At 48.8% G+C, this 24,833-nt stretch overlaps 1 protein-coding gene across 1 annotated transcript; it reads right to left on the bottom strand.

Moving 5' to 3' along the window:
- Positions 1–14,155: 14,155 nt before the first annotated feature.
- On the bottom strand, positions 14,156–18,862 carry LOC124706152 (serine/threonine-protein kinase BSK1-2-like). Its single transcript, XM_047237806.1, has 9 exons — positions 18,491–18,862; positions 18,282–18,417; positions 17,658–17,791; positions 16,600–16,705; positions 16,295–16,380; positions 15,809–15,997; positions 15,048–15,227; positions 14,861–14,974; positions 14,156–14,776 (listed from the first exon to the last, which is right to left on the bottom strand). Exons 1-9 carry the CDS (start codon positions 18,845–18,847, stop codon positions 14,522–14,524), a joined length of 1,557 nt encoding a protein of 518 aa, XP_047093762.1. The 5' UTR covers positions 18,848–18,862; the 3' UTR covers positions 14,156–14,521.
- Between the last annotated feature and the right edge of the window lie 5,971 nt (positions 18,863–24,833).

Genomic DNA, 24,833 nt, shown 5'->3' with positions numbered 1-24,833 from the left:
GCTAGCGAAACCGACTCCCTTACAGCTCCTGGTACTGTATATAAAATGAATGTACGAGGGCTTTGTACGATGCTGGTGTGATGAAGCTGCTGGGTTTGCAGTGGTATTTATAGCTGCTTTGATCGGGTGGCGCAGTGGCGGTGAGTATGCACGGCCCGTTCCGCGCTTCTCGTCAGCCGTCACGCTTACTTTTGTGCTCCCCCCTAAACTAAGTTGAAGGATCATAGCTGACATTTTTTCCTATATTGGATTCACCGAAATTCATATCTAGCCATGTATACCTATCTATATTGATACAGTATGTATACGTCGCACAAAGAAAAAGAAGAGGTCACATAAGTAAGATCTTTATAGCATTTTTCTATTTTGGCACACGCATGTGACCGTCGATACGTATAAAACGAGAAACAACACAACACGGACCATACGGGCCTGTACATGGCTGTACGGACGGTGGACCTACACTCAGAATTACAATCGTGAGCCCTCTTACGAACATCTATAGGAAGATCTCCATATTTTTTCCAGGGGAGGAGCACCGGAGCAGAAGTGCTTTTCCATGTTGTGCTGGCGATCTTTGCAAGGGAGAAAAACGGTGACAGGAGGATGGAGGCATGTGCCCTATCCTTATTGCTCAAAATACTCCCTCTGGCTCTACATAACTCTTTTGACGACCTGGAACAACGAGCAATCTTGTATTTCCTAAGGTATTTTGATAATCAATTGGTTAAAAACACCCGCCGCCTGCATCGATCGGCAGCACCGTTGTGGCGTCGTGGGAGAATCCCGCTGTGGCGTCGCCAGAGAAGCATGCCCGTGCGACGTTGACGCAGCAGCCCTCCTCGGTGCTCCACCTCCCCCATCTGTGCACACAGGTGTTGCTCCATCGTCCACGGCTGTCGCCGGAGAAGCCAACGTGCGTCATCGATGCAACATCAACATGTTGGCGGTTGTAGCAATGACGGCGGCCGCTGGTAGCAACGCCACCACGGCATTGTAGCAACCCCGGTGGCCACTGGAAGCAACACCGCCATGCCATTGTAACAATGTTGGCGACGCTTTGCAGCATGTCTGGCCACCCCATGTAGCAAGGCCGAATGCCCCTTGTAACAGCATTGTCGACTGTCCACCCCTGGCAGCAACGCCAAACCCTGCGATCGGCTCTGGAGCAGATTCCATGGTGGCGATGACCTCCACAAGCTGTGCACGAGGCCTGGTAATTAAGCCCGGGCATGGAACACACAAGCGGAGTTTGAGAGAGGCAATATCTACCTAGCGGGGATGCGGGCGAGCTCCGGCCGAGGGATGGGCGGAGAGGCTGGCGAGCTCTGGGAGGTGGGTGGACTCCGGTGGTGAGGATGATGTGCATACGAGAGAGAGAGAGAGAGAGAGAGAGAGAGAGAGAGAGAGAGAGAGAGAGAGAGAGAGAGGGAGGGAGGGAGGGAGAGAGGGAGGGAGGGAGGGAGGGAGGGAGGGAGGAAGGGAGGGAGAGAGAGGAAAAGCGGAACGTAACAGAGGAGGAAGAATGTGGATGAGAATGGATCGGAAGAGATAAGAGCGTCGTGGGCCCACGATGCATCCATACGCGTGGATGGACACGCTCGACTGAAGGAGCTGGAGGAAGCGAAGCACGCTAGAAAACCAAAAGTTTCCGATGGACTTCTTCTTTGCTGGTTACATTTTTATCGATTCCCTCGGCATACTCCATCGGAAGCATATGTCCTCCAAAAAAAACGTCGACAAAAAAGTCAACATATAGGCGCCGACGGCTTCCCAAAAACAACCGCCGGCAAAAGCTAGCCATCGGCACATTTTTGTAAATTTCGAGGGAAACCATCAACATAATTAGCGCGGTCGGTAAAGGTCCCAAACACGTGTTGCTGGTGAGCCGATGACTCACTGTCACCTAGCAACGTCAAGTGTATCCCGAGCTTCGAAGGGCGTGAATCCCCCCTCCACACACCCTCCCAAAAAAAACCTTGCATGTGGCCTTGATATATGTATATAAGTGTGGCGGAGTTGATAGAACCAATATTTCACTCACATGTGTGAAAGATTGCTGCACTAGCCAATTGAACCAAAAGTCCGAACTGATGGAAAGAGACTATGCAGTGTATTTATATTCAACACTCCCCCTCACGTCTAGGCTATTTTAGTCCTTAGCGTGGGTTCGGTGTGGGCCGTAGAATCTTTTTTTTATTTTTAAAACTGCGTGAGCAAGGTCTTGAACTTGAGACCTCTTGGCTCTGATACCATGAAAGATTGCTGCACTAGCCAATTGAACCAAAAGTCCGAACTGATGGAAAGAGACTAGGCAGTGTATTTATATTCAACAATGTGTGACCCGCTTCATAGACATAGGTTGTCAATTAGGAAGGTCCTGAACTTATATGGGGAAACTCCCACTTCAGCGCGGTGGCGGAGGCCGCGGACGCGGCGATGGTGGTCGTGGCTATGGAGGAGGTCGCAACTACAACAATGGTGGCGGCTATGTGTTATCACCAGAATTTAACCGAGTCAGAGGTGGGCCGCGATCAGGATGGGCTTAAAGGAAGTATACATGGAGGATTACGTGAATCGGCCTGTTATACCAAGTTGGGCTTAATTGCCCGTGTATCTGTAACATATTAGATCGTATCTTAGTTTAGAGATAGAATCTTACTCGTGCACGGTTTGGTGCACGCCCACATTAGAAAGTCCCCGGACTATAAATATGTACCTAGGGTTTATGGAATAAACAACAACTCACGTTCAACCCCAAACAAACCAATCTCGGCGCATCGCCAACTCCTTCGTCTCGAGGGTTTCTATCGGAGTAGCGACATGCTGCCTAGATCGCATCTTGCGATCTAGGCAGCACAAGCCCCACGTTGTTCATGCGTTGCTCGTACTGAAGCGCTTTTGATGGCGAGCAACGTAGTTATCATTAGATGTGTTAGGGTTAGCATTGTTCTTCGTTCAAGCATGCTTACGTAGTGCAACCCTTGCATATCTAGCCGCCCTCACGCCTATCTCAGGTGTGGGGCGGCACCCCGCTTGATCATTATTTAGTAGATCTGATCCGTTACGATTGCTCCTTGTTCTACAAGGATTAGTTTAATATCTGCAACAGTTAGGCCTTACAAAGGGGGAGGATCCGAGTGGCACGTAGGGTGGCGTTCGCAAGTCCTAAACATGATGTTCCGAGGATCAACTTCATGTTGGTTTTTAGGCCTTGTTTAGGATCGGCTTACGAGCACCGTGCGTGGCCGCGAGGCCCAACCTGGAGTAGGATGATCCGATTATGCGGTGAAAACCCTAAATCGTCGTAGATCTCATTAGCTCTATCTTGATCAAGCGAGGACCACCAAGTATTCGTGCACCCCGTACGGATCATGGGTGGATCGGCTCTTTGAGCCGATTCACGGGATAACCTGAGAGCCGATCGAGGCTCGTATTTAACGTTTACATGTATGCCCTGCAGGAAACTAAGCGAGGCATCCCCATCACCTTCCTGACCAGGTATAGGTCAGGTGGCACGCCCTTGCACTTCGCATCGCCGCGTGTGACCAGAAGAGCATTGCGGGCCGTCGCTCGGAGGGGTCTCAGCCAGCCGCAGCTCTAGGCTCTTCCCGGCTCTACGGTGTTGACAAGGCCGCTGCCCGCCGGTGGGTTTTGGCAGTCAACACATTCTCGGCACGCCCGGTGGGACAATCGTCTACATCAACCACATCGCCATCTACATCTGAGATGGCGGACGGCACGCCAGTCACCTACGAGAAGCTGCCTGACGACCTCAAAAAGCAATACAACGAGATCAAGGCCACCCTCGAAGCCGACCTCATCGGCTCTTTTCAGAGAACCCGTTCCCATGGCATCAGATGGAAGGGATTCTCACCGCAAGGTGCGCTCGATGGGATAGACCTCTCTACCCCGTCGGAGGAACGCACCAGGGGCCTGCGGCAGGAGATCAACTACCTGGTGGCTCACTCGCTACACCGCCACTCTGAGAACTTGGTCAACGTGTTGGAGCGTGTCGCTCTGCGCGTGATCCAGGAGATCATGAGCCACCAGTACTCGCCGTCGGGACCAGCTCTCGGGACTCATCAAGGAGAGTTGCCACTCCAGTCCCGTCCACCGCTGCCATATGCGTTGGCAGCACCTGCTGAAGTGCCGACTACACCGGCATTCCTCGTCTACAAGATTGGTGGCGACCCTAGTGACTACCAGTTCTTAATGGAGGCGCCTAAGGAGATCCCTCAAGGATACGCGTGCACGTATGTGCCGGATTGTGGTGATCCGGGCACTCACAAACCAGGCCACAACATCGGGGACTCCGGCGAAGACGGGAGGAACGTCGGCGACGAGCTTGAGAAGCGGACGTGGCTAACTAAATACGCCACACCGACGAAACTCCCGAGCCCAGCTCCTGCAGGTTGGCTCGGAGCTGGAAAAGCAAACATGGCTGGCTAAGTACGCCACCCCGGCGAATCTTCGGAATGCAACTCCCACGGCCAGCACAGCGGATCGGATCGGTACCATGCCGAGAGACCAGTTCGGCATGGTGCCGAAAAGAAGGGCGGTCGGCTATTCCAAGCCGTACCCCGACGATTACGAGATGATCCCGCTGCCACCTAAATATCGGCTCCCCGACTTCTCCAAATTCGGTGGATCGGATGGCTCCAGCTCCATCGAGCACGTCGGCCGATATTTGGCTCAACTAGGACCGGCTTCAGTGTCGGATCAGCTACGCGTGAGGCTCTTTTCACAGTCCCTCACGGGATCGGCTTTCGGATGGTACACCTCTTTGCCAGCAAACTCCATCCAGTCTTGGAAGCAATTGGAAGAACGGTTCCATATGCAATACCATTCAGAAGCTTCCGAGTCTGGCATTGCCGATCTAGCACAACTACGTCAGAAGCGCGGGGAAACGGTGACAGAATACATCCAGCGCTTCAGGAATCTTAGGAACCGATGTTATTCGGTTCGTATAACCGAAAAGGAAGCGATCGAGTTGGCGGTAGCAGGCCTTGCAACACAGCTCAAGGACATGGCCTCCCAAGCAGATTATCCCTCGCCGGCGCACATGGTTCGAAACTATCAGCATATGAACAGCGCCACCCCGACCTGTACCAAGACAAGTTCAAGCGTGCGATAGTCATGGTCGGTACAGAGGAAGATGAAGTGCTCGCGGGAGACCAAGAGATAGCAGTGGCTGAGTGGACTCGGGAAGGAATCCCCGTGGCCTGCAAATGGGTAAAGCCACCAGGGCCGCCTAGGGGATTTGATTTTGACGTGACCAAGACTGAACAAATCTTCGACCTCCTGTTCAAGGAGAAACGGCTTGACGATTCCCGAAGGTCTCGAGTTCCCCACGGCGAAGGAGCTAAACGGAAAGCCGTACTGCAAATTCCACAACTCGCTTTCCCATGCCACCAACGACTGCCGGTGTGGCGTCAGCACATCCAAGCGGCGATAGAGAAGGGGCGGCTAATTTTCAACCAGAACGCCATGAAGGTCGACACCCAACCCTTCCCCGCCGTTAACATGGTGGAAATCACCTACCCTGAGGGTTGCCAGCCAGGTCCCTCGTTCAGCATCAACATGGTAGGACCTGGGAACCACTCTGGCAAAGATGGAGATGAGGGCAGCTGCTCTCATAGCAAGGATACAGAGGAGGCCGCTCCACGCGATCGGCTCCGTCATGATGGCAAGCGCTATGTCACGAGAGGGAGAGGTGAAAAATATAAGATATCGGCGACCCCTCTCCGATCACCTCCTCAACAAATATGTGAGTCGGTATGACCAACGCCGACGGTCCAATTACGATGATAGAGGAGATCGTCCGGCTAGAGAAGCCGAAGATATCGTCGGCGAGGATCGCGAGGAGGAGGAGCACGAGCGCCGTGCCACGGAAGCATCAAGGGAGCAAGATGACAACGCCGGACATCGGGACTGCCCCTTCTTCGGACACTCGCTGGGATTCGGGAATGAGCCGATTGCCCACAATCGGCAATTGCCCGAAATGCAACAAGAAGAAGAAGGAGGCAGCCAACGTGTCCGTGTTCGAGCGCCTAGGGCCTCTCCCGCCACAAAGCAAACGCGCTGAGTCACCTCGTTGGGCAGATCTTGAGGATTCGGAAGACGAGGGAGAAGTAGAAGAAGACAGGTACCACCGGCCGAGGTGGTGCCCTGACGGACTCAGCCGTTCCCAAAAGCGCAGGGTTCAGCGATTGCGTGGCCTGGAGGAAGCCGAAAGGTTATACCTGCATACGCTAAGGAAGGCACGACCTGATCTGGCTGCAAAAGTTCAGCGAGCCCTGGATGAAGAGGGTCGTCCACGGAAAATGGAGTGGCGCCTAAACAGAGGAAAGCCGATGATGAGACATCGGCTGGCACAAACATGGTACTCGTCTTGCCGACGAGCTTAGTGCTCCACAACTCTACGGTGCACTCAAGGTGGACGACAACGAAGCGCATCAGAGTCGAGAGGTTGGGTTGGTTTTATCCAGCCTAACCGAATAGCAAGATTAAACCAATGAGCAAACCAGGCGAGGCTGATCCTTGTGATCGGCCCCAAAAAGTTTATGAAGGGACATTACAGGACCTTCGAGTCGGCTCTCCAATGAATATGGAGGCCGATTCCAAGCAATCGGCCAAAATTACTTCCACCACATGTTCCGTTTACGTTCGAGCACCGATCTACCGGGCGGTGACCACGTCGGCGGACGAGAGTCGGCGTGGATTTTTGCGGAGCCGACGTACAAGTGCAGGTGCCTCGGCTAACCATACAAGCCGATATCTGCAGTCATCCAGCAGGTATCGGCTCGGGGGGCATATAATCAGATGAACATGTGCAGATAAACATGTGAGAACATACGTGCAAGGAAACATTGGTGGCCGATTAAGAGAAATCGGCCAAATAAAAAAAAATATGAAAATTCGAAAATTTTCGAACACAGCCGATGCAGCAGGCATCGACTTAAGGATATAACAGCCGATGCATGGCCATCGACTCAAGGGGGATAACTGATACGATCAGAGGATCAATGGAGCACGAAGAGGATTTTAATGAAAGAACTCCTTAATGGAGTAGCTTAAGAGCTTGGATCCTCTCTTCAAGGACAAGGCCAAGAGCAGCCTGGACGATGGATTGCATCAGGTCCACCAAAGGGAAAGCTCGGGGGGCAGCTCACCTTGAAGGCTTCCCGCTTAGAGAAGCCGACTTGTGTTCAAATCGGCTGGCGCTGCATAAGGAACTTCCCCACACACGACCAAGCCCAGGTCTATGCAGCTCATTTGCGTATCCTCGTCTCTGTTTTTCCTTGGCTGAGACTCGGGGGGCAACAGGCCTGTAGATGCTCTATTGAAGGACCGATTGAAGTACCATCGGCTGATCTTCGTGGCAACCTTCTTCACAAAACGATGAACGCTCGCTAAAGAATTGAAGAATAGAAGGATGAATGTCGTAGGACCGATGCGTTGTTATCGGCTCGTTACACATTGGCAAAGGAAACGAATCGGCGAGGTCAGTAGGAGAGGTGAATCGGCTCAATTAGACTCAGAAGAAATCGGCAAGATTAAATTGGGGAACAGTTCTTCATTGATAGGCGAGATTTCTTACACAAAGAGCTAATTGCTCTCAAAAGGAAATACTAGGGGATACATTGCCCCATCTACTACTACTGACCCTATGCTAGAGGTCCTATCTACGGGCCGTCACCGCCCTCATCGTCATCCTCGAACTCTCATCGCGCACCGCTGCCGATGGGCTCCTCGTCGCTACTCCCGTAGCCCTCCACGGGGGCTTCATCCCCGTCTTCGTCGTCGTTGCTGTCGTCGTCCCACCACATGCGAAGGCGCTTCGCTGGCGGGTAGCCCTCGAGGGAGTCGTCGTCGTCGTCGTCCTCCTCCTCCCCTTCCTCCTCCACCACCCCCTCGGAGGAGGTGAAGTCGTCCCAGGAGAAGCGATCGTCATCGCTCTCCTCCTCCGATTCCCCGTCGGCAAGGAAACGGAGGTCGCTCTCCCCGTCCGTCGAGGACTGGTCGTCCTCGGACCAGATGGAGAAGTCATGGTCTGACTCCTCCCCGGCCGCAATGGCGCGACGGGTGTTGGCCGCATGGATCGCCGCCGGGTTGTGCTCCGGCGTCGGCTCGCGGGACATGGAGGACTGGCTGGAAGGATCCGATAGGGCAGAGGAGGAAGAAGACATGATGGCGCAGGAGGACTTTTGGACTGCTAATGCGAGGGGGATGCAGAGCAGAACTGTTCATAGCGGTTAAATAAAAGGGGAGATGGTGACAATTCAATGCCACAGCAGTTTCCGAGGAAGTGGTGTTTGACAGAAAGAGGAAAGACTGCCAAGTCACGCGGAGAAGTTGAGAAGGCAAGTCATCATGGTGACGGATACTGCGACGGTTCTGCCACGACATGACCCGACGAAAGAAAGCGTAATGATTTTGGAAATACCGTTTCCAAAACCAGGGGGGCATGTGTTATCACCAGAATTTAACCGAGTCAGAGGTGGACCGCGATCAGGATGGGCTTAAAGGAAGTATACATGGAGGATTACGTGAATCGGCCTGTTATACCAAGTTGGGCTTAATTGCCCGTGTATCTGTAACATATTAGATCGTATCTTAGTTTAGAGATAGAATCTTACTCGTGCACGGTTTGGTGCACGCCCACATTAGAAAGTCCCCTGGACTATAAATATGTACCTAGGGTTTATGGAATAAACAACAACTCACGTTCAACCCCAAACAAACCAATCTCGGCGCATCGCCAACTCCTTCGTCTCGAGGGTTTCTATCGGGTAGCGACATGCGCCTAGATCGCATCTTGCGATCTAGGCAAGCACAAGCCCCACGTTGTTCATGCGTTGCTCGTACTCGAAGCGCTTTTGATGGCGAGCAACGTAGTTATCATTAGATGTGTTAGGGTTAGCATTGTTCTTCGTTCAAGCATGCTTACGTAGTGCAACCCTTGCATATCTAGCCGCCCTCACGCCTATCTCAGGTGTGGGGGCGGCACCCCGCTTGATCATTATTTAGTAGATCTGATCCGTTACGATTGCTCCTTGTTCTACAAGGATTAGTTTAATATCTACAATAGTTAGGCCTTACAAAGGGGGGGAGGATCCAGTGGCACGTAGGGTGGCGTTCGCAAGTCCTAAACAGGATGTTCCGAGGATCAACTTCATGTTGGTTTTTAGGCCTTGTTTAGGATCGGCTTACGAGCACCGTGCGTGGCCGTGAGGCCCAACCTGGAGTAGGATGATCCGATTATGCGGTGAAAACCCTAAATCGTCGTAGATCTCATTAGCTCTATCTTGATCAAGCAGGACCACCAAGTATTCGTGCACCCCGTACGGATCATGGGTGGATCGGCTCTTTGAGCCGATTCACGGGATAACCCGAGAGCCGATCGAGGCTCGTATTTAACGTTTACATGTATGCCCCGCGAGAAACTAAGCGAGGCATCCCCATCACCTTCCTCGACCAGGTATAGGTCGGGTGGCACGCCCTTGCACTTCGCATCGCCGCGTGTGACCAGAAGAGCATTGCGGGCCGTCGCTCGGAGGGGTCTCAGCCAGCCGCAGCTCTAGGCTCTTCCCGGCTCTACGGTGTTGACAAGGCCGCTGCCCGCCGGTGGGTTTTGGCAGTCAACACTATGGCGGCGGAGGTGGCCGCAACGGAGGCAATAATTCTGGGCGAGGCAACAGTCAAGGAGGAGGTCGTGGTCGCAACGGTGGCGGTGGTGGCAAATCCACCTGCCAGATCTGCGGCACCTATGGACACGACGCCCTTCGCTGCTACAATCGGTTCAATCACGCCATCCAACCTGAGACATCAAATCGCGCTGCCAACTACTCCAACTCGAACGAGATTACTGAACCGACCTGGATCATGGACTCCGGGGCGACAGATCACATGACCAACGACATGGATCGCCTCCACGTGCAGAAGAACTACGACGGCCATGATCAGATACAGGTGGCCAATGGTATGCATATTCCTATTTTACATGTTGGTGAATCTTCTTTGTCTGGTCCAAACCAATCTGTTCTACACCTGAAAAATGTCTTACACACTCCACACATTAGCAAAAATCTCATATATGCAAATAAACTTGCTTTTGATAACAATTGTTTCATTGAGCTTCACCCCTTCCATTTTCTTATTAAGGATCGCATCACGAAGCAAGTTCGTCTACACGGTAGGGCTCAAGGTGGTCTATATCCGGTGCTGCATCCACGCTCTCGTCAAGCACATCATGCCACTCCATCCAAAGATCTGTGGCACCGGCGTCTTGGTCATCCCACGTCATCGATTGTTCAAGCCATCATCTCCACCCATAAATTAGTTTCGTCGTCAAATAAAAAGCTAGTTGAGCATATTTGTGATGCATGCCAACAAGCAAAAGCACATCAACTTCCTTATGAGTTGTTTTATAGAGTCTCTACTGTTCCTCTAGAGTTGGTTCACACGGATGTGTGGGGACCAGCGGTTAGATCCTCTGGTGGCTTTAGTTATTATGTAAGTTTTTTGGATTATTTTAGCAAGTTTTCGTGGGTCTATTTGTTGAAACACAAGTCAGATGTTGAGCATGTCTTCTATCAATTTCAGAAACGAGTTGAGCGATCTTTGGGTGTTAAAATTCTTTCTGTTCAGTCTGATTGGGGAGGGGAATATCAGAAATTGCATCGCTATTTTCAGAATACTGGCATCACTCATCGCCTCTCCTGTCCCCACACCCACCAACAAAACGGTGCCATCGAAAGAAAACACCGTCATCTTGTCGAAACTGCCCTTGCTCTTCTTGCTCAAGCTTGTGTTCCTCTTCGTTTTTGGGATGATGCCATCCTCACGGCTTGCTATCTCATTAATCGGATGCCCAGTCGAGTTATTCACAATGAAACTCCCGTCACAAAATTGTTTAACATCCCTGTCGGTATGAAGCTTTACGTGTTTTTGGGTGCGCGTGCTGGCCGAAACTTCGACCCTATAACAACCGGAAATTGTCTTTTCGGTCTATTCGCTGTGTATTTCTTGGGTACAGTCCGGATCATCTTGGTTTCAAGTGTCTTGATCGGTCTACTGGTCGTATATATATCTCCCGTGATGTAGTTTTTGACGAAACAATTTAGCCATTCTCTATTGACCACTCCCAAAATTCCCAACCCACTGAAGATCTTCTCCTTCTTCCGGATCCAGCAAGAAATTCCTCAATGTGTAATGATATGGACTGTGCTACTAACCCGGTTCCTAGTATTGCTGTATCAGGTGCAGGCGATCACGTCGACTCTTCACTGCATGGCGTGCATGTTCCTCCTGACGACGATCATGGGGCACCAGATCCTGCTGCTCATAACGATGTGGCCTCAGACACAGACTCGGAGCCCGCTTCTCCGCCCACACCGGCACCTTCCCCTGCACCTACACATCCTATGCGCACTCGGCTGCAGAACAACAAAGTGCGTCCGGTTCGCCTCTATGATGGGATCATCCGATATGACTCGTCCAAGCGTGCCTTTGCTGCTGAACCCACGTCTCATCATGACGCTTTGGCTATTCCTGTCTGGAAAACGGCTATGGATACGGAGTTTGATGCGCTTCGCCTCAACAATACCTGGCGTCTTGTGGAACTGCCCCATGGACACCATATCATTGGCTGCAAGTGGGTTTTCAAGGTCAAGCACAAATCTGACGGCACCATTGATCGCTACAAAGCTCGTCTCATCGCCAAGGGCTTCACTCAGCGTGCTGGTATCGACTACACTGACGTTCTCCCCGGTGGTTAAACCCACGACAGTTCGCCTGATCTTGTCCATCGCCGTTTCTCGCGGCTGGGCTCTTCGCCAAGTGGACGTCCAAAATGCCTTCCTCCACGGCGATATCCAGGAGGAGGTATACATGTCTCAACCACCAGGATATGTTGATCCAGATCGTCCTCACCATGTCTGTCGACTGCAGAAATCGCTTTACGGCCTCAAACAGGCGCCAAGAGCGTGGTACTCCAAGCTAAGTGTCAAGCTTCAGTCCATGGGTTTCAGGCCATCCAAAGCAGATACCTCCTTGTTCATTTTCCTTAACCCACGAGTCACTATTTATATGTTGATTTACGTGGATGATATCATCATAGCTGGCTCGTGTCGACGGACTGTGGAAAAACTTCTGGAGCAACTTCGTGTCTCCTTTGCTGTTAAGGATCTTGGAGAACTTTCCTATTTTCTTGGAGTAGAAGTGACAAAGATGTCTGATGGAATAGCACTAACTCAGACCAAGTATGCTACCGATCTGCTTCGGAAGGTGAATATGCAAAAATGCAAGGGTATTGCAACGCCCATGTCGTCATCTGACAAGCTCAGCAAGAATGCTGGCACTATACTCACTGAAGCAGAGGCCTTTGTTTATAGGAGCACGGTGGGAGGTTTGCAGTATCTATGCTTGACACGGACAGACATTTCTTTTGAAGTAAATAAGGCGTGTCAGTTCCTCTCTGCTCCTACAGATGTGCATTGGTCTGCAGTTAAAAGGGTGCTTAGATATGTGAAAGAAACTCTGAAGGTTGGACTCAGTATACGGCGTTCGCAGTCCACAGAGTTAAGTGTATATACGGATGCAGATTGGGCAGGATGTCCCGATGATCGCCGATCAACTGGAGGATATGCAGTGTTCTATGGACCCAATCTGATATCGTGGAGCTCTCGGAAACAACCTACAGTCAGTCGTTCGAGTACTGAAGCGGAGTATAAAGCCATTGCAAATGGCACGGCAGAGGTATCATGGTTGCAGTCAGTTCTTCGAGAGCTAGGTGTGTTTCAGGCTCAAGCTCCAATTTTGTGGTGTGGCAATTTCGGTGCAACTTTCCTCACAGCAAATCCTGTGTTTCACGCTCGGACAAAACATATCGAAATTGATTTTCATTTGTACGAGAAAAGGTGTCAGCCGGAGCACTGAAGGTGAGGTTCATCTCTACGCGTGACCAGATTGCTGATATATTCACAAAGGCCCTTGGCAAGGAGACATTTGATCGAATGAAGTATGGATTGAATTTAGTTAGCCCTTGTTTGGATCGAGGGGGACTGTTAAACGGAGTAGGATGACACCAGAGCGGGTACGATCCTGTCACGTGGACCTCATCCCGACTGTCACGTCAGGCTAACTAGACTTGCGGTAGAAGTTGTAATTCTAACCATATTGTAAACCCTAGATTGTATGTGTTATATATAAAGAGTATACGCCCGCCCTTGAGGGGTACGGCAATTCAATCCAATCTATACTTTTTACACAGGGAAGGACAGTGCTAGTGGGAAAAGTACAGCAAATCAGGTTGCATAAACTAGTCCCTCGTGGTTCAGGCCACTGAACTCAACCTGAACTGTCGATCTAGACTGATCCAACGACACAAACCCACACACCGCTAGCCAGCATGAACCCCACCCACACGTGTCGGGGATTTAGTGCAAATTTGTACAAACTTTGTACTAAATCCTGACATTTATTATGAATTAGGGCTTCTTTGATTTATAGGATAGGGAAAACATAAGAATAAGAAAACCATTGGATTGAGATGTCATGACTAGTTGAATCTTATGAAACATGAGTTCTCTTTGATAGTGCCAAAGAAATTTTCCATAAGGTATGACCTCATGTTTTGTTCCTATATATAAGATTTGCACTACAAGATTTCTATAGGATTAATTCCTATATACAGGATATGTTTCTATGAATCAAATAAGTAGTGTAGGAAAATTTACTATAGGATCTAAATTGTACACAATTTCTATATAAACCCTATGAATCAAAGAAGGCATTACAGGAAGTAGAATCTTAAAATGAAGTATAACTGTACTTTTGGTGGAATCATACTTGACACCTTATTCCAGGCTCGCTGGACAAAATGTAACCCGTGCCACAGCAACACGTTTGGAGTTGTGAGGACCGGCCATTTGTCGGTTGCAACAGAGTATTGTACCGAACCAGTTCGGTTCTTGTTATTCAGGGATCGTATTTTTCGATGATTAATAAAAGAGGGTCGCAAGTGTGATCACAAGTGTGATCACAACGCTGAATCCCCAGCAAGGTTCATGAAACAAACAGAAATAACTGACCAGAATCGAACGACACGAGACCTAGGCAGGACTCTACAAAGCCCACAAGATGAGCTGGAAGCCTGGAATGTACCGTGGAGCTGATGTTCCTCCAAACACATATTTTCTGTACAGACAAGATATGTTTATTGGCTTTAGCTACACAAGGACCCTTCTAAACAACCAGCAGCACTCACTTACACTTAGTGAACGACAGTGTTTGCTGCCTGCGTCAACAGATGTTATATACATTGGCCCAAGAATGCACTACCTATCACAGGTATGCCACAAACAAAACAAGCTCCTTTTATCGCATTCACGAGACTCTTCAGTGCAGTGAAACATCTTCTACCTCCTACACCAATCAGTACATCTCGGACCAGCGCAAGCCTCTGACTATATATATATACAGAAGGGATGCAGCTTCTCCAAGTTCAAGATGATCTTCATGGACCTCGTGCGTTCTTTTGCCTCTTCTCTTCCAACTGTGACGCCTCATTCAACATGTCGGTGGCGTCACTCTGCATGTTCAGCTTGGACAGGGCGACTGCCTGCATGTAGAAAGCTGTGGGCCAATCAGGATAGACGCACTGTGCTTGCATCGCGTCCCGGAGGGCAGCGTCAGGCTGGTCAGTCATAAGGTGGCACAAGCTCCGTCTGGCATAAACCGTTGGTGAGACCATTGTCCCGACATCAACAAACTGCGAAATAGTCACAAGCAAAGGATGGATCAGAAATATTACAGTGACTGGGAGAACCCCCAACATTTCCAAAAAAGGCACTACCTGAGTATAACAATCAATGGCTGCTTTGAAATCCTTGTCTCGGAAAGCAAAGTCGCCCTGTTTCCGGGCGTCCAACATATCCCTCATCTGCTGTGTCCATTCTTGGAACGATAGCTGCAATGTGGATACTGATGAACATACAGCCCACAGAAAGGACATGTTGGAAACGCAGTGCAATGCTCTTTACCTCATTACTCCCTTCATCATCTCTGTAATGCATCGAGACTAGAATCTGATGGATGGCAGTTAGGTCCATCCTTGAACAGGCTTCTCCCATAGGAGAAAGAGGGTGTTGTGGAGTAGGACTAGGAGGCGCCTTCGATGGTTCATCAGGCTTCGGAACTCCGAGCATCACATAGGATGGCACCTGCTTTGTATTTTACAAGGGGGCAGTGGTAATCATCAGAGATATATTTTATGGTGCTCATCTGGCGAAATTATGCTATTCCTAACAACACGTAACAACGAAAAATGTTACAAAGCTCGACCTGAATATATTACAAATATAACATACTGAACACAACTCGGGGCATAGAACCTTTGCACAGTACAGAACATACAATTATATACTCTGTGCCAAAGTGGCCATATGTTTAGTAAGGGTTATATTGTTTATGACTACTTAATACTATCATTTCATCGAGTCGACCGTCATGACCCTTATATGATTGGTCACTACTCCCTCTGTCCGGATATATATAGGGGATTTGATTGTTGATTGGTAAGACAGGGAGCTGACAACCAATTACTACATTAATATAGGTTTACGTGATAAACTCTCATGTATACAACTGAAATGTCAAGAAACAACAACTGAATGTGGAAGTTACACTATTAACACTAGCATTAGTACGGGGTGAAAGAGTTCTTTAGTCCTATAACGCTAAAGCATCTTCATTAACAGGCAAAGAGGCAGATAGTAAGGAATAGAAGAATATATGTGATTACCTCTGATTTTGTTTGCAAGGGCTGAAGAATGGAAACCAGCTTTTTTATATCAGGTCGGTCTCTTGGTTCGTACTGCAAACATTGAGAAGCGAAATTCACCAAAGTAGTAGCCTCTTCTGTTGAGTAGTTCCCCTCCAAATGTGAATCCATTAGTGCTTGGATGTTTCTGTTTCTTATCATATCAAGTGCCTGTATACAGCGATGCATATACCCATCATTACTAGTGTGCATACAAATGATTGCCTTGCTAACTGGTCAAAAGCTTTGGTAAATAATTGTACAGGATGTAGCTTCCAGATGCAACGATGCGCAAGATATTTCAACATTGCTTAACTTGTAAAGCTAATTATGTACGAGAAATGGCATTTGTGCTGAGAAAAAGCAAACAAAAAATCTCTTGGCATTATATTTCTATAATTTCTTTATTAGATCTACAGATGAAATGGAAGCTAAGAAAACATGCTTAACATTTAACAAGTAACCTACATGGGTAGGAGGTATGCGCTTTCCACTGACAAGATCAAGGAGTACAGTGCCGAAACTGAATATGACGCTTTCTGCTGTCACCCTGCCTGAAAGAACAGTAACTAGAATAAGTAATCATTGGTGTGTCTTTGCTACGGTAACAACATAAATAAAGCAGAAGAGTCCATATAACTACTATCCAAACAATTGATCAATGTCTTAACAGTGGCACTGCATTTTTCTTGCCACTTTGAGAAATCATGATATTCATACTGGGGATAAATAAAAGCATTGAGCAATTGGAATGCAACAATTTTTTCAAATACCATTTCTCAGATATTCTGGAGGTGTGTATGCTAGATTTGTGCTATAACTTTTCCCATCTCTGCTGTTTTTCATCAGACCAAAGCATGAGAGACGAGCATCGCCATTCTGCAACCAGAAAGGTTTATAAGAAAATTTGAATAACAGGAGTGTTATCTATTATATAATTAAAGCACAATACGAGGGTCTAAAATAGAGACACCACACTAATTCGCATCATCGTAATTGTTTTAGCTGTTAGATCTGTAATTTATGGTAATAGAGACACCACACTAATCCACATCATCGTAATTATTTTAGCTGTTAGATCTGTACTTCATGTGTTCAACTATATTTTCATGTGAGTATTGCCAATTCAAAGCTTGAAGTCAAATATGTGATTTATTATTTCAAATTTTGTTGGTTGTTTGGTTAATATAAATTGATGAAAGCATAAATTCACCTGTCAACGTCTAATAGAAGTTGAAAGAAACCGCGGAGATCGAATCTATTTATATGACTCTATCTTTATTTTTGACAGAAGAATATTGTAAGTATGGTAGTAGATTCGAATATTAAGCCCTTAGAAATTGAAATGTTACAAAAAATAAATCATTACCTACCAAATTTCTATTTTTCTTAGATTAAGCGCCTATTATATATGATTACGTACTCAGCACAATAAACTAAAATTGACCCAAAAATCATCCAGCATTTTTTGACACATTTAAGATAGTGCCCTCGCAAATACCTTGCTAGTTGTTATAAAATGACATGTTCAATTGTTTGAGGCTTACAACATCTCACAAGCCTACCTGATGAAGTTTTTAACAAAACAAAATAACTTGGATGCATGACAACCTCCAAATGCCTATTTAAGTTCTCATAAACAATTTGCCTATAGACTGCAAATAACCGAATTATCCCCCAACCCCATTGCGCATTATTAATAAACACAAAAAATCCAAGCCTCAAACCCTCCTGAACAGCATATATATGTCCATCAGACCGGGGCAGTAATAGTTTGGTTTGACGGAGTATCTCTGTATACTCAAACAGGCATGACTTGCTGATCATTTACCTCATCAAAGAGGATTCTGTATGCATTTAGGTCATGATACAAAGATCGTTCCTCATTGCTGCAATATCCCAATGCTTCAGCAATGTAGTACGCAACTCTGAGACGCATAGCCCATTCAATAGTTTGGTTTTCCCCTGCACAGGAACAAAAAGCATGGCGAAGAGCAAAATGAATTTGATCTCTGTTTCCACAACCGTACTTGTCATTGAGCAGAGATGGTAAATGCAGTGACTTGTCAGCATCTAAATCGGGAATTATTAAACTATCGATCAGACGCAGTGACGGGTGTGTAATATAGGAACAAGTTATCAGCTGCGTATAATATAATAAACTCGAACATCCTCCCTTGTATCCAGGGTGAGAATCAAAATAACCAGGGAACGGGGGAGCTGAGCACCTAGAGGAAGGTCATTTCTCAATTATCAGTAGCTTAGTTTGGACATTAAAATGCTGCAAGCAACTGCACTGAGAGTGGTGCAGTGCAGACAGAACCAAATTGGACGAATTCCGCACTTGCTCACCACATCGGACAATTGAGCAAAAGATTTCTAAGTTATGTAGAATCATCAAATGGCACGGGTAGGTAGAAACTCTCTGCTCAGGGATATAGTTGGGGGGACTCACAGTGGAACAGGTGCTTGGCGAGGGTATCGTTGGGCATGAACTCGGCGACAAGCAGCCGCTCGTCGCCATCGCAGCAGTAGCCAATAAGGTTGGCCAGCCTCCGGTGCCGCAGCTTGCCCACCCCCCTCGCCTCCTCCTGCAATCCAAACCAGCAATTCGTCAAGAAACCGCGTCTCCGAAAAACTCCCAATTCCGGCCGCCATACACACCTCGAACTGCTTGGGGTCGGGCCAGGCCATCTTGGAGAACTTCTTGACGGCGATGGAGCGTCGCGCGGCGCCCCGCTTGAGCCGGCCCCTGTAGACGAGGTTGGGTGCCTTCTCGCCGCTCTCGGACACGATGTTCCCCGCCGCGAATCCGTCCGTGGCCGCGCGGAGGTCCGCGAGCGAGAACTCCGCGAGCGCCGGGACCTCCTGGTCCCCGCCGCGCGCCCCCGGCGGCGGCGCGGCCTTCTGCGCGCTCAGGGCGAAGGACGGCTGCGGCGGCGTAGGGGAAGGAGGCCGCCGCGGCCTGGCCGGCTTCTCCGCGTGGACCAGCTCCCGCAGCGAGGAGCCGCAGCAGCCCATGGAGCGTGAGGAGGGAAGCTCGCTCGCCTGCCGGTGCCGGGGCTGTTCGGGCGGAGGAGACGCCGGACGGGGACGGTTGCTGCGTTGCTTGCCGCGGATTCTCGGGGCTTTTTGTTTCCGAGTTTTCCTTTCCTTTCCTCCTCGTGCTCTTGGGCGTTGCACACTTGCACTGCGACTGCAACCACCGTGGGTTGGAGCAACGCAGACTTTGTGCAACTTGGGGTCTGCTGGGTCCATTTCGATGTCACTAATGTGTACGCACGTATCATTACAACACGTACACGCGCTAAGTCGCAAGCGTGCCCCGTACACAGAGGCTGATGGAGACCGAAAACAATTTCGGTTATCTCGCAGAGATTCTGTGAACAAGAGAGCATGTATTATGTAAATATAAATATATACCACTACAGTATGAAGATTCCAAATTAGACATGTCAAATCATGTGCCTTGGCTTGGCTCCAACACTTGAAGATGGTGGAGGCGACTTCCGAGCAGTGCGCATGGGACACCCGGCCCTCTCTAGTTTTAACCGGTGAGCCAACCATGATTGTGGCCGGGAGTTAGGAACCATTTTGTTCCCTATTGTTGTGCTATTTGGTGGAGCATTGTTACCTTATTGGACGGTTGCGATTTATATGGTTGTTATAAGTTTGGAACGTATATGTTGATATTATATGTGTGCACGCCAAGTTTCACAGAAAACTAACACTTTTGTCTCCTTAATGAAGAAGATAAAGAAAAGTCTCGCCAAAGTTTTTTTTAAGCCATGAGCACTGGTCGTCTTCGCAGAGCAGATATATGGCCCTTGATTGACAAATATTCTAGGAAACTTAAAGGCTGGAAACCAAAATTTCTTTACACTGGTGGCAGATTGACCCTCACCCGTTCAGTGCTCATGGCTTTGCCCATACATCTTCTCTCGGTTCTTCCTATTCCTCAATGGGCCCTTGATATTATTAACGTGACGGTGTCGAGGTTTTGTTTGGAAAGGTGAGGAAGACATAAACGGCGGCCACCGCCTTCTCCCATGGTCCAGGGTTTGTCGCCCAACTCACGCTCGGAGGTCTCGGCATCCTAAATCTTAGACTTTTTGGTGCTGCCCTTCGTTGTCGTTGGCCTTGGCCGAGGTGGGCTACGGAGGAGCGGCCGTGGGCTCTCATACCTGTTAATGATGATCAAGATGCTCTGGACCTCTTTAAAGCGAGTGCCTACATTAAACTTGGGGACGGTAAACGCGCAAAGTTCCGGACCGATAAGTGGCTGCCGGGAGGGCGGGCTGTGCATGAGGTTACGCCGATCTTATTCTCCTTCGTCCGCAACTCCGGCATCACGAGTTGCAACCGCTCCGTACAATAACAGGTGGGTTAGAGATGTTCAAGGTGGGCTCTCAACTCAAGCTCTTGCGGAGTACCTAAAGCTTTGGGACATGGTGGCTGAGATTGAGCTATCCGTGAACCAGATGGACAAAGCGGTTTGGCGTTGTACTGCTGACGGTTCGTTCTCTGTCAAGACAGCTTACCAGCTCTATTTCATGGCCAGTCATAACTTTGCTTGTGCCAAACCAATTTGGAAGTCAAAAGCACCGATGAAATGCAAATTCTTCATGTGGTTAGCAGTCCACGGAAGGTGCCTCACTGCAGATAATCTCGAAAGGAGAGGCTGGCCTCACTCTGCAGTTTGCTCCCTCTCGCTCATCCGCAAATGAAGATTGCACTCACCTTTTTGTACATTGCCGCTACACTCTCCAGGTTTGGCTCCGCCTCCGCAACCGGGCCAATGCTGATTTCCCGATCCCCGGAATAAGATTCCGGAGTACGGAAGAGTGGTGGCCGACGGCTAGGAAGTTGGCTCCAAAGAAAGTTCGCCGCGATTTTGATACTTTTACCGTTCTTGTCCACTGGAGACTGTGGAAAGAACGTAACGCGAGAATTTTCCAGCAGGAATATAGTCCGGTGAATCGTGTTTTTGAGCTCATAATTGAAGACCTCCATGCTTGGAGGGCAGCCGGCTGTATAATTTCTTTGTAGTGGCAGCTTTGTTTCATGTGGAGCCAGTGGAGTGAGTGCCCTACCATATAGTGGTAGATGTGGTGCCGGTGGTGTATTTCCCTAGCTCCATGCGTATGCCTTGTACGCTGCTCTCTTTTCTTCTAATAAAAAGTTCGGCCTCTGGCCCTTCGAAAGTTTTTTTTAAGCACCAAATTTTATCTTTCTTACACATGACACACAAAATATCAGCTTCCCGCATAACAACTTTATGAGCATATGGAACGTGAAGATATACATTTCAATTTTTTCTTCGAAATTTTTAACATCTTAAACTGTTTTTAAAACTCATTCCAAAAACTAGGAGTACATGCTCCCGGGTGCAAAAATACCTCGTCCGGAATCTCAAGTCTAGATAAAACTCAAACGAAAGGGAGTGCCACTATCTCACATATCTCACTTGTCCCACTCCCACATCCATGCCATGAGACTTACATTTTAGGTCAACATGAAGCAATCAACGTAAGCTACATGAACCGAGATTCCCTCTAACAAACTTTTATTTTGTGCAAATCTCAACCCGTAAATTATTTTTATTTTGTGCTAGAAAAAATGACAAAATTTGATATGTTTTGGATATTTGAAAATAACTACTCAGATCTACGCTTTTGTCATTTTTGTGTAGCTCAGAGTATCAACTATATGCGGATTTTTTCATAATTTTTTAAAACTTTAAAATATGATTTTTTTTTAAACGAGACCACTGGTACCTATGTGCACCAAACCTTTGTCCTAAGTTAAATAGTGCTTTTGACTCTCAACGCAGGTAAATTTGCAACTTGCTCTTTTAGTGGACATATATAGTAGTATTTCTGATAATTTGAAGCATGAAACATAGGCAACTTGCTTTTTTCAGTTTTTCACAATCAACGCAAGCTACATGAACCGAGATTCCCTCAAAAACAAAGAAAAAAAAACTTACCAAGATCCAGGAAAGAAGCTTCATGCCCAATGGATGCGCGAGGTAGGTGCAGAGCCGCGTTCCCGACGGCTGCCGTGTGGACGTGCGGACATGCGTTGAAGCAAATAACAAACTAGTATCATCGTTGAGCAACTGCTTGCCTTGGCTGAACGTCCTTTTCTTCAAAATTGACTTCTCGTTGTTATTCGTGTTCATCGGTGTAGACGGACAGGAGGAAGAATTAAAGAAGCCTGCTTTCGTAGCTGACGTATCACGTGCAGCTTGGGGCAGCCGGTACTCAACTCCGCTTCAACGCCACACCTGAGACGGCAGCTTCCACAAAAGATGGTTCCGGCGACGGTGACGGCGACGCTGACTTGTGTATCTCCGCCACGAATGTGGATTCTCTATGCGCTAAAACATTATTCCTCTTAAAGAATTTTCAACAGACGCTGAAAAAGTGGCGTTCTAAAAGTGGTTTGCAGGGCCTGTTTTGCAGATATAGTGCGGCGATGCTAGTGTAGCTGTTAGAATATATTACGTTTAGTTATATTAGGTAGTTTATGATTATAACCTAGATCTATCTCTACTAGGCTTATTGCCCTCTAAATATTCTCTACTATATAAACAGCTCAAGAGGCTCAATGTAATCACCAATTACCGCATTCAATATAATCATATTTCGTAATCTATCATGGTATCAGACGCCTAGGTTTTCCGCACCTAGATGGCTCCACCCACTCCGCCGCTGCCACCGACGCGTCCACTCTGGACCACGGCCGAGGCGCGCGCCGCCGCCGGCGTCGATCTATCTTCTTCCTCTACCTCTACTCTCCACCAAACTCCCCAACAAAATTCATAGCTCCCACAACTTACCCTAGCCGACACGATCGTCGACGTCTCTCCGTTCGTCCCGATTGTCCTTGATCTCTCCAAGCATAACTTTTACCATTGGCGCCACCTCTTCCATGTTCATCTCGGTCGTTGCGGCCTCCGCGATCACATCAACCTCGCCTCGACACCACAGCCCGCCGATCCACGCTGGGTCAAGGATGACCTCACCGTCATTCAATGGATCTACACCAGGATCTCCACCGAGCTCTTCAACATGGTCTCCACCGACGACGCCACGGCTGCCCAACTATGGGCCGCTCTTCAACAGCTCTTTCAGGACAACTTCGGCTCGCGCGTCAACGCTATTCACATTGAGCTCCGCACCAGCACTCAAGGCGACTCCCCCATCACCGTCTTCTGCCAACGCATCAAGGCCATCGGTGATGAACTTCGGTAACTCGGTGATCACGTCGACGACTGCACCCTCATCAACGCCCTTCTCGTTGGTCTCGGCGATCAATTTGAGAAGCAAGTCGCCTTCATCCCGCTGCTGAAACCTAACCCAACATTCGCCGAAGTGCGATCTATTTTTCAACTCGAAGCTCAGAATCGAGCTCGCAAGGCCGCGCGTCCTCCGCAGGTGTTTCACACGGCGCTTCGCCCACCCCTACTGCCTACCCCTGCTATACCACCGACGGCCCCTCCTGGATGGCGTCCGAGCCCCAACTACCGCGGCAAAAATATCGTATATCGGCCACCCGCTCCAGCGCCGACTCCTCCGCCGCGGCCACCTGCTCCTGCACCAGCTCCACCCGTGCTGACATCACCAGCGCCGCCACCGCCCTCCGCCATGGCCCCTTGGCCGTCGCAGCATGACCCATGGACGGGTCTCGATCAGGCCTGGCCGATGCCCTGGTCGGCCCCCTCTCCGTACGACGGCCCACCGGCTTACACCGGGCACTGGAGTCCCGGCCTCCGCCCCTCCATCGGCGCACCCGGGCATCTCGCACCTCGTCCTCCGCAGCAGGTCTATGATGCGTGCAATCGACACGTCCGTTGGGAACCCCAAGAGGAAGGTGTGATGCAGACAGTAGCAAGTTTTCCCTCAGAAAGAAACCAAGGTTTATCGAACCAGGAGGAGCCAAGAAGCACGTTGAAGGTTGATGGCGGCGAAGTATAGTGCGACGCAACACCAGGGATTCCGGCGCCAACGTGGAACCTGCACAACACAACCAAAGTACTTTGCCCCAACGAAACAGTGAGGTTGTCAATCTCACCGGCTTGCTGTAACAAAGGATTAGATGCATAGTGTGGATGATGATTGTTTGCAGAAAATAGTAAAGAACAAGTATTGCAGTAGATTGTATTCGATGTAAAGAATAGGACCGGGGTCCACAGTTCACTAGAGGTGTCTCCCCCATAAGATAAATAGCATGTTGGGTGAACAAATTACAGTCGGGCAATTGACAAATAGAGAGGGCATGACAATGCACATACATGATATGATAAGTATAGTGAAATTTAATTGGGCATTACGATAAAGTACATAGACCGCTATCCAACATGCATCTATGCCTAAAAATTCCACCTTCGAGTTATCATCCGAACCCCTTCCAGTATTAAGTTGCAAACAACGGACAATTGCATTAAGTATGGTGCGTAATGTAATCAATAACTACATCCTCGGACATAGCATCAATGTTTTATCCCTAGTGGCAACAGCACATCCACAACCTTAGAACTTTCCGTCACCGTCCCAGATTTAATGGAGGCATGAACCCACTATCGAGCATAAATACTCCCTCTTGGAGTTAAGAGCAAAAACTTGGCCGAGCCTCTACTAATAACGGAGAGCATGCAAGATCATAAACAACACATAGGTAATAGATTGATAATCAACATAACATAGTATTCTCTATCCATCGGATCCCGACAAACACAACATATAGCATTACGGATAGATGATCTTGATCATGTTAGGCAGCTCACAAGATCCAACAATGAAGCACATAAGGAGAAGACGACCATCTAGCTACTGCTATGGACCCATAGTCCAGGGGTGAACTACTCACTCATCACTCCGGAGGCGACCATGGCGGTGAAGAGTCCTCCGGGAGATGATTCCCCTCTCCGGCAGGGTGCCGGAGGCGATCTCCTGAATCCCCCGAAATGGGATTGGCGGCGGCGGCGGCGTCTCAGTAAGGT

This window comes from Lolium rigidum, chromosome 4, assembly GCF_022539505.1.
Source record: "Lolium rigidum isolate FL_2022 chromosome 4, APGP_CSIRO_Lrig_0.1, whole genome shotgun sequence".
In the NCBI taxonomy this organism is placed as follows: domain Eukaryota; kingdom Viridiplantae; phylum Streptophyta; class Magnoliopsida; order Poales; family Poaceae; genus Lolium; species Lolium rigidum.
Note: the sequence above shows the minus strand (reverse complement) of the source record. Positions and strands in the feature narration are given on the sequence as shown.

What these genes read in the sequence shown, in the direction of transcription:
- LOC124706152 (XM_047237806.1), bottom strand. Translation starts at nt 18,847, where the DNA reads ATGGGCTGCTGCGGCTCCTCGCTGCGGGAGCTGGTCCACGCGGAGAAG. An exon ending in AGCGCATACCTCCTACCCAT is followed by an intron (nt 15,998 to 16,294) that starts GTAGGTTACTTG and finishes CGCTGTATACAG; the next exon opens with GCACTTGATATGATAAGAAA. An exon ending in ATGATGAAGGGAGTAATGAG is followed by an intron (nt 14,975 to 15,047) that starts GTAAAGAGCATT and finishes TCCACATTGCAG; the next exon opens with CTATCGTTCCAAGAATGGAC.